This window comes from Poecilia reticulata, linkage group LG21, assembly GCF_000633615.1.
Source record: "Poecilia reticulata strain Guanapo linkage group LG21, Guppy_female_1.0+MT, whole genome shotgun sequence".
Taxonomy (NCBI): domain Eukaryota; kingdom Metazoa; phylum Chordata; class Actinopteri; order Cyprinodontiformes; family Poeciliidae; genus Poecilia; species Poecilia reticulata.
Genome location: NC_024351.1, coordinates 18,661,484 through 18,670,482, shown reverse-complemented (window position 1 = coordinate 18,670,482; position 8,999 = coordinate 18,661,484). Strand labels below are relative to the sequence as shown.

General features: G+C 39.6%; 1 protein-coding gene across 1 annotated transcript; it reads right to left on the bottom strand.

Moving 5' to 3' along the window:
* Nucleotides 1–242: 242 nt before the first annotated feature.
* snw1 (SNW domain containing 1) lies at nucleotides 243–7,283 on the bottom strand. The gene is made up of 14 exons (XM_008398234.2): nucleotides 7,210–7,283; nucleotides 6,561–6,714; nucleotides 6,259–6,420; nucleotides 6,076–6,171; nucleotides 5,564–5,670; nucleotides 4,561–4,665; nucleotides 4,349–4,418; nucleotides 4,182–4,247; nucleotides 3,971–4,087; nucleotides 3,423–3,564; nucleotides 3,252–3,354; nucleotides 1,773–1,890; nucleotides 1,442–1,605; nucleotides 243–1,107 (listed from the first exon to the last, which is right to left on the bottom strand). The coding sequence occupies exons 1-14, from the start codon at nucleotides 7,221–7,223 to the stop codon at nucleotides 915–917; spliced, it is 1,611 nt and encodes a 536-aa protein (XP_008396456.1). The 5' UTR covers nucleotides 7,224–7,283; the 3' UTR covers nucleotides 243–914.
* Nucleotides 7,284–8,999: the final 1,716 nt, after the last annotated feature.

Below are 8,999 nucleotides of genomic sequence, written 5' to 3'. Positions count from 1 at the left end.
AAAAAAAAAAAAGAATTGAGCCGACAAAATTTAAGACTTCTGATTAATGTATTTAAAGCCAACTAGCACTTTTTAAATGAATTTAAGACAATTTAAGGCCCGAGTTTTAAATACATTATGACTTTATAAGGATGCAGCGAACCTGATTAAAGTTTCCCGCAATGAAATTTGGAAAAATTGGCGTCAAAATCCAAATAACGAGAAAAGTAGACTTTACTAAACAAAGCAAAGTGAGCCAAACGTTAACACAATATGCATTTTATTCCAGTGCTATCAATGTACAGCATTTATAAAGCTTGTTTCTCTAGATAGTGATAGAAACCTGCTGGGCAGTGATCAAGCAGATACTTTTAAATAAAACACAGGAAGATGTCGAAGGGAAAAAAAGAGAAAGGAAGGAAGCTAAACAAATTGACAGCAACAGTTCTTGCTAAGTTTCATGTAAAAAAAAAAAAAAAAAACATCTGGACAATATTTCCAAAGAACATTTACAGAAATGATCTGAAGTAACACTGGCTTGAATTACAGGCTTCCAAAGGTTTCGCTCGGTTGGTTTTATGTTTACCCTGTCCAATCATCACTGCTCAAAAGACTAAAAAGAGTCGTGTTAACGACACCAGAGGGAGAAAAAAATAAATCTTATATTGTACAACATTTTGAGGCACAGAGAATCTGATTACCTCTCATCCAATATGCTGTTTCCAGACTTTCCTCAGAGATACGGACTAAAATAGCTGTCAAAAAGATGTGTGCACGATTGTAACATTCATATTTCAATGTCAATAACAGTTGTATCCGCACAGCAGGGGAGATTTCATAGACCTTTATAACACTTGAACTGACATAAATGTTACAATCAAGCACAAATAATTTCTGACAACAACAGTATTCCGTAGGGTAGGATGAATGGCTTCTCATTCCTTTCTGCGTTTCTTGTCGTGGTAGTCGTCCTTGGAGCGGTTGCTGGTGGACGGCCTCTTGGAGCCGCCGTGCTGTTTGGCCTGCTCCAGAAACTTATCCAGACCGAAGGGATCCTCTTCAAACTGCACAGGCCCTTCACGCCTCTGCCCGTGGTCCGAGCCGGAGAACTCTTTGTCTGGAGCGAATCTGACACACACACACAGAAAAAAAAAGGAAAATAATTTGGGGTTTTTTTAAGTCAGCAGAATGCACAACGAAGTATTTCTCATTAAAGAAATAATGAAAAAGTTAAACAATCCTGAGAATTGTTGGAAAGTTTCAGTCGCTTTTGTTATCAATAAGAAATTTTAATTGTTTTTTTCATAGCTCGATGATATTTAATTTGCTTATTCTTAAAGAAAAACACTAACTAAAATGATTTATCCTTATTAGGAGTTCTGGTGAAGGGGTTTGTGGGTGCAGAGAAAGAAAAATGAGTCACCTCCTAGCACTGAGTAGTAAAAAAAACAAAAAAGGCTACCTGTTGTTCTGCATAAGAGAGTCGAAGTCGTCCGCGTAGGCGTCTTTGTCGACGTTTTTGGTGGGTCTGTAGATGTTGGAGGCCATGTCTCTGCCGCTGCGGAACGGCTGGTCGTACACGTTGTAGGTCTCATCTTCGCCGCCAGCAAAACCACTGTCCATGCCCTTCAAAAAAAAAGGAAAATGATAGAATATTTTACAAATTAAGTTATGCTGGATTTCAATTTTAACAGGAAGGGAAAGCAGAATTTAGTTCTTTTTGGCACAAAAAAGGGCGCAAATCGTCAACGTGAGGCTGAATTCATGCAGTTTAAGTGTTTATTCGCTTCAACCTTGCTCTGGTTGAAGAGTCGCTGGTCGTACTGAGCTTCACTGGTGGTCCGAGGGTTGGGCTTGCCCAGAGCGATGAGCTCGCTGACGTCTCTGTCCTGATCTCTCTGGAGCTTCGATCTGAGGGGGAAACACACAAGAGATGAAACATTAATGTCAGAGGGTCCAATATGCAGGATCCCCATCAGTAGCAGAAAGATCTTAAGGTTGTGATCGGAGGTAAACAAATAACGTGAAAATAAAGTAAATAAAACTCCAGGAAAATGTCAGTATGTTGAAAGACAATGAATCAAAGTTAAACTGCAGCTACTCTGTCAGCAACAGCTGAACATTACGCATTACTGTATGCAATGTGTGTAATCACTTCTGCTAGTATGCTAATAGTGGAGCTAACTTGTTTTGTTTAGCTAATTTGCTAACTTTGAACACATCTAGTGCACTTTGCTTCCCCTAAACACATTCTTCTAAATAAATTGTAAAGTGTGAATTTCCTCGACTGTTTTGTGAACTGTCGGTTAAAATCACATGACCTTCTGACATCTAGAGTCCAATCTGAACGCTCCCTTGCAAACTGTAGCCCTTTTCTCCGGTTAGCCTCCCCTATTAGTAGCTTTCTGATGCCTATTCAGCTGTTCGGTTCCAATCTCTAGAATTCCCTTCACATAGTGTGGAAAAGCTCTAACTTTTTCTTAAATACAGTGCCAAGTTCTACTGTTGCTTGCTTTGACTTGATGTCACCAAAAGTGACCACCCACTGCAGTCATTCACCCTTTATTTTCAAACACATTTCTTCCTCGAAGACAATGGTTCACCACTCCTTCCTGTTTTTAAGAATTGTTGAACAGTTTCTGCATCTCCTTGGATGTTTTTTTTTTCTGCCTGCCAGGAATTTTTCACAGATTAAACAATCTCCCAAACATGCATAAAAAAAATAATAATAATCTAGTTTTTGAGGGAGCAAAATAACGATGTAGAATTACAAAACCAAGGCCGATCTGATATAATACCGCCCCTTTAATAAATAAGATACTCATTGCGCAAGTTATCATTACAAAGCCAGAAGCTTGACTGTTCTGAGGATTTTCTTATGCACTTTTTTGCTAAAAAGAGAAGAAACCAGCAGAAGGAAGAGCTACAAAAAGCTCTTTTTGAAGTGTAAACATTTTGCGTGCTTTTTAATGTCGACTCTCCTCCAGCAAACAGTATTTTCAGATTGAACTCATGAGCTTCCCTGTGAATTTCACTTCCTCTACCTGTCCAGGGACTCCCCCCTCCCCATCACCAAACAAGCTGACAGAGCAAATGGATTCCTAACACACACACTGATCATGCATAAAACCTACAGATATGGAAGTGCTACAGCGCTGTGTTTGCTCCTTCACCGTCACCGCTGCGTGATTTCAGCAAGAATGAATGAGAGTCTGTGCGGAACAGAGAAGATGATTTCGCACGCTGTGTGTATAGAGAGTGTTTTCCAGCACCTCTTATCGGGAGCTGCCCTGGAAATGTTCCTGTCGTGCTGCCGGTCTTTCCTCCTGTCGTGGCGGATTATGTCACGCTCCCTGGCCTCGCTGTCCTCGCCGCCTGAGGAGAAAACGAGGGGTGAGAAAACATCCCGTCGGTGCGAGTCGTGCCGCGGTTCAGGTGCCCACCTTTATCGCCGTGGCTCTTGATCCCGGCCCTCTGGTCTCGGGCCATCTGAGCCAGCTCCCTCAGCTTCTCCTCCTTCTTCTCCTTCTCCTTTTGAGCCATCTTCTTCTCCACCTGCGCTCGCATCTCCACCGCTTCTCTGGCCTGATCGCGACATCGGCGTTAACATTTGCTCGCTGCATATAGAGGCACCTGGCGAAACTATTCACACCCGCCGAACTTTGTTTTACATTTTGCTGTGCTGTGATCACAAACTTTAATGTACCTCATTGGGATTTAGTGATAATTATACATTTTTTAAATTTATGATCATCTGCCATACTGCAATAGAAAAAAAAATGACACTACATGCTGCGTTCTTGCCTAATATTTTACATGGAGGTGAAAAAAATTTAAACAGCGTTGAAAAATTGCCAAACTACGTCCCCGTTTGTGGTTGTAACATGACCAAATATGGAAAATTCAAGGGGTTATGAATAGCTTTGCAAGGCCCTGTACATTTTTTTAAACATAAGATATTTACAACTTGTCACTTTTAATCACAAGTCACCTTTCTGTCTGCAATATAGAGAGCCTCGGCCAGCTTGGCAAAGTTCTCGTTAATGTGAACTGTTTGCAGACCCCTTCCATCAGCAGCCAGTCGCTTGTCTAGTGGGATGGTGTAGCCCTGGAGGAAAACATCAAATTAGCAGGAAAAGATAGAGAACAATAAAATAAAACAATCTCAGTGTCAGTTTGAATGAGGGAAGAGAAGGCATTACCTTTGCGTTCTTCCAGTTGGAGATGCACGGAGGAATCTTCCACTCCTGCTGCTCTTTGACTGTCATCTGGAACAAAGAGGGAGAACTGTCCCAAAACAATCCTACTTTCATTCATATTTAGGCCTGGACGGCTGAAAAGCAGGATGAATATTTCCACCGAATCCTACTTTTCTGCTAGGAGAATGCATGACGGGGGCCGGCGGTGACGGAGGTCCTCTGGGAATCTTCTTGTTGATTCTGAAGCACAAATTTATCCAAGTTACATACAGAGATTTAATATTTCCCTTCAGGAAAAAAAAAAAAAAAAGAGTTGTGCTTTTAAAAGCAACTGAAGCATCGTGCTTCAGTTGCTTTACTTAAAGCGAGGAGGCGCGCTTACTTAAAGCGAGGAGGCTCCATGGGGTCTTTCTGCATCTCCACCATACGGATCACTCTCTGTTTGGCGCCAGAATTAAAAGCCACTCCCTGCTGGGACGGCGTATATCTGAAAGAGGGGGAGAGAAGCAAACGTTTCATGTCAGACGTAAACGCTGGACTTTAAAAGAGACGCACGAGTTGGGGCCAAATGGAGAACACTGAGAAAACACTGCAGCAGCATGAGAGTGTCGAAGCAACAACACGTTGCAGATTTACATTTTAAGGTAAATGTCACAAATATAAAAATTCTGTAATGTGAAGAGCTTCTAAAGCAATACCAACATGATTTTAATGAAATCCAGACTCATTGTTCAGGACGATTTTGTTTGGAGACTGAGGCTGTTTAAGAAGTTATGAGACTGCAGTCAGAAATATGATTATTTTTATTGTAATATGCAGCAACGGCGTGCATTAGATTCTTATAAACAATATATGTGCCTTTCTGAGATCAACTTCATTGTGGCTAGAAATCAAGTTTTCTAAATAAAATAATGTCAATAGTAAGTCAGCTTTAATGGGTCTTTGTTAAAAACAACAAATGTTTATTTTAGTACAAAAAAATGGTGATTGCTTAAGACATATGTGACCTCTGTCTGCAGAGCAAAACACAATGAAGTTTTCTTTAACTTCAATATGATTCAGGTGCAGTTAGAATGAGCTGGAATTAGTTGTAATGTTGCTTTGTGAATCCTGATTGACCAAGAAGATTGATAGTAATATCTAATAACTGATCATAGAATGTCAAAGCTTCATCATGTTTGATGACATGAAATGTGGGTACCGTTAAATGGCAAAAAATGTAATCCAGAAGATAATCTAAGTTTTTCTTAGGTCCACTGCAATCTTAATCAACGTTAAATTAACATTTAACGTTGATTAAATGTTAATCAACGTTAAATGTTAACCTAAACGTATGTAGGACAAATCTAAATTGTTGCGACTCATCAACCAACTAAAACACAAACCTGATGTATTGTGCAGGGGCCTGCTTGTCCGCAGCTCTTACAGGCATGGCGGCAGCGATCTTTTGAGAAACCTGCTTCTCCAGGGCGGATCGAGTTTTCTCCGTCAGCTAGGGAAAAAAATTTTAAAAGCATAGAACCACGTCAACAAAAGGATAATCCTGTAAATTACCCGGCCACTTAGTGCATCAATAACAGAAAAACAAACTTGTGTTTAATATATTAGGGTTTGAAGAATCCAACAGATAGAAGATTTATTTATTTATTTATTTTTACCGTTTCTAAGCCATCACTACCTATTGGCAGGTGAAGGATTATCTATCCAGACCTGGATGGCTGCAACTCAGGACAGACGCAATCAATCATATTTTCTAATAGCAGACTTAAATGCTCTTGGAAAAAAAATACTTCTATATGCATGAATGGCAGAAATTACAAAATTACAACTAAAACAATTGATGGAAACCTGGCTGAAGCTCTTGACAGACAGGTAAAAGATGCATATAGCGCTGTACCTCTCTCACAGCCTCCTCATCAGGCCTCTGGAGCTCCTGAGCATCATCTTTTAGAACTTCCTTTGGGAGCAGGTCTGTGTATTTGCTGAAGACCACCTGAAATGATGAAAGACATTTGATTTTGCAACAAAGCAGAAGACGTTTTGCACAGCAAAATCTGTTAGCAACGGCTAGCTAACAGACCTTATCCTTCCCCTGGCCTTGTCTTGCGATGGCGTCATATTTGATTTTTCCTTCTGCATCCACTTGCACTGCCAGGGCATTGGATGTCTTCTTCTTCCTGCCCATCTCCAGTGGAAACTGGGCCACGTGGATTTCTGGGAAAGCGCCTCCATCTCCAAAATCCTACAAAATATAGATTACTCAAAAGTTTGCAACGACTTCCAAGCGTATAATAAAACTACTGGGTTTGATTAAAGCAGCCGCAACTACAGGCAAGCACAGAGAGAAACCTAGTGTCATATCGGACACTCGGAAGTGCGCACCTCAAGCGAGCGGGGCACCCAGCCTTTTCTGTGTCCGTAAGGAGGCGGCTCTCTGCGGGATGCCACCACTGCGGTGGAGTGGGACTTTTGGGCCCGGAGCCTCTCCTCTGCCTCCAGCTGGTCCTGCGACAGCTGCGTCGGGGCTGGTAAAAAGCTTCACAAACAACACATACCTCCACAGTTTTACTAATGAAAAGAATAAATAAAACACCCTCGTCAGTTTTACTGTTATATAAAAAAAGGCCAAAATACTGCATTCAAACAACACCGTTAGCCGCCTGCGACTGTTCCATTTTTTTTTAAGGTGAAGACCAACAAGAGCTATATTTAACCATGTTACATATTGTAATAAATAGCTAAAACCAATGAGCCATAGCTATGTCGAACTAAAACATAGCGTTAAATAGAAATACATCACTTTTAACCACCTGCTACTGCGTGATGCTAAGCTAACGTTCACGTTAAGCCGTCGTCTTACTCGCTAGCCGCAGCTAAAGCCGATAGCATTAATTAAGTAAAAGAATAGCGGACATCTGGAATTTTAAAACCCTACACGTTCTACCAGCATAACGGGGAGCACAAATCAGATCGTAAAGATGACATTTTACTAGCTTATGAAGGTGTAAAGCTCAGTTGTTTAAGGACTCACCTCGTAAGAGACATTTTCCTTTCTTCCTTACCGATTAACTGGGCATGCGCAGTGACGGACTACAACAGGAAATACGAACAGAAAATGTATGGAGTGGCAACAGGGCCAAAATTCAACAATCAAACAATACGTTACATTAAAACGTCCATTCCATCCATCCATTATCTTACACCATTAATTAATGGGGTTGCGAAGGGAGCTGGTGCCTTTCTTCAGCGGTCAGACGGGGCACACCCTGGACAGGAGTACATTAAAACATGATTATTTAAATGAAATGGAATATACATTCCTGTTGTCAGGAAATAAATATATAAATGTAGGAGTTGGTAGTTATAATTTATATTCGTTATTTTGTTAAAGTGTGACTATTTCAATATTGACGGTTATTATTTATTTATTTATTTATTTATTTATTTATTTATTTATTTATTTATCATTATTACACAAATTATTACACATTACACAAAAGGTGATTATTTGCAGGCAAGCTATTCTAACTAATCAGTATATTTCATGAGCCACACTGACAGTAATGGAAAATATGAAATAATTTAACAACCACTGATGTTATTGTGCAAAGACTTAAAATATAATCAGTTGATGTTTTGAGTGACACATTATACTACATATTTGTGTATTTAATCAATCATGTGCATATTTTTACAAACATTTCTGTTTTTAATTTTTTCATGTATAAAAGGTATACCTACAGTCTTTTTAAACTCACATATAAATGAATATTTATCTTACAAATTAATATGGTTGGATTGCAGCGCTTTTGGGGGACAGTATCTGCCTCTCTGTGCCTCTGATTTATTGTGCTATACAATCCTATGATTGAAAAAATAACTTAAAGATATTGTTTGCTTTTTCTGCATTAAAAAAGAGAAAATATGTAAATTATGTTTTGAATATTTCATCTCACAATTTTTTCTTACAAGGCTCTATGCCTTAATTTTATACTGTGATAACACTTGATCTTATTGAGTACATTTCTTTCTTTTTTTTTGCTTTGTTGATCACATTTGTAAAAAAAAAAAAAAATCTTACAAGTAAAATCTTTTTTTTTAAACTGATTATTTGTGTAATTATTAGTATGGTCACATCAGCTTCCAGTTACTCTGATAATTTCCTGTGCAGTGAGGCTCCTTAAGAAGATGATTTAATCTCTGAAATGCTTCACAGAAGCCATCGATTACATCTTGTAAGGAGTTGAAACTTTTTGCTTTTAAAAAGAAAGGACTCTGCAATTTGTGTGATGATTGGACTACGGCTGGCTCAATTAATTCCAATTAACTATGATTCATGCTGCCTGACACTTTTATTTTCTCCATGCTTTGGAAAGCCATCGCCATGGTATTACGCAGCCCAGCAGACTGGAGACTGCGCACCGAGCCGTCTCTCTCGTCACGCCTCGGTCGGGCTGCAGACGGCTGTTAGGCCGTCATGATGTTTACTTCAGTTGCCAGTGTTTGGAAATTAACTGTTGTGTTTTATTGGCTCTCTTTAAGCAGCAGTAGAGAAACAGCAACTTCAAACTGTGTCAACATCGAGAGGCGATGTGTGAGTGACGTGTTCGCACAGTCATGGCCGTGTACTGTGCATTGATTCAGGCACAGCACTCAGCTGACACAATGTAAACCGAAAACAGTCACTCTATAAGGATCAGTCACAGATTTAAAGCCACAGACAGAGGTGTCAAGGTTGATCATGTGACTTTTATTTAACTTTAAGATGGAAACCTTTCATTTTGACTTATACATTGCCTTTATTTCTTGAACTTCATCACG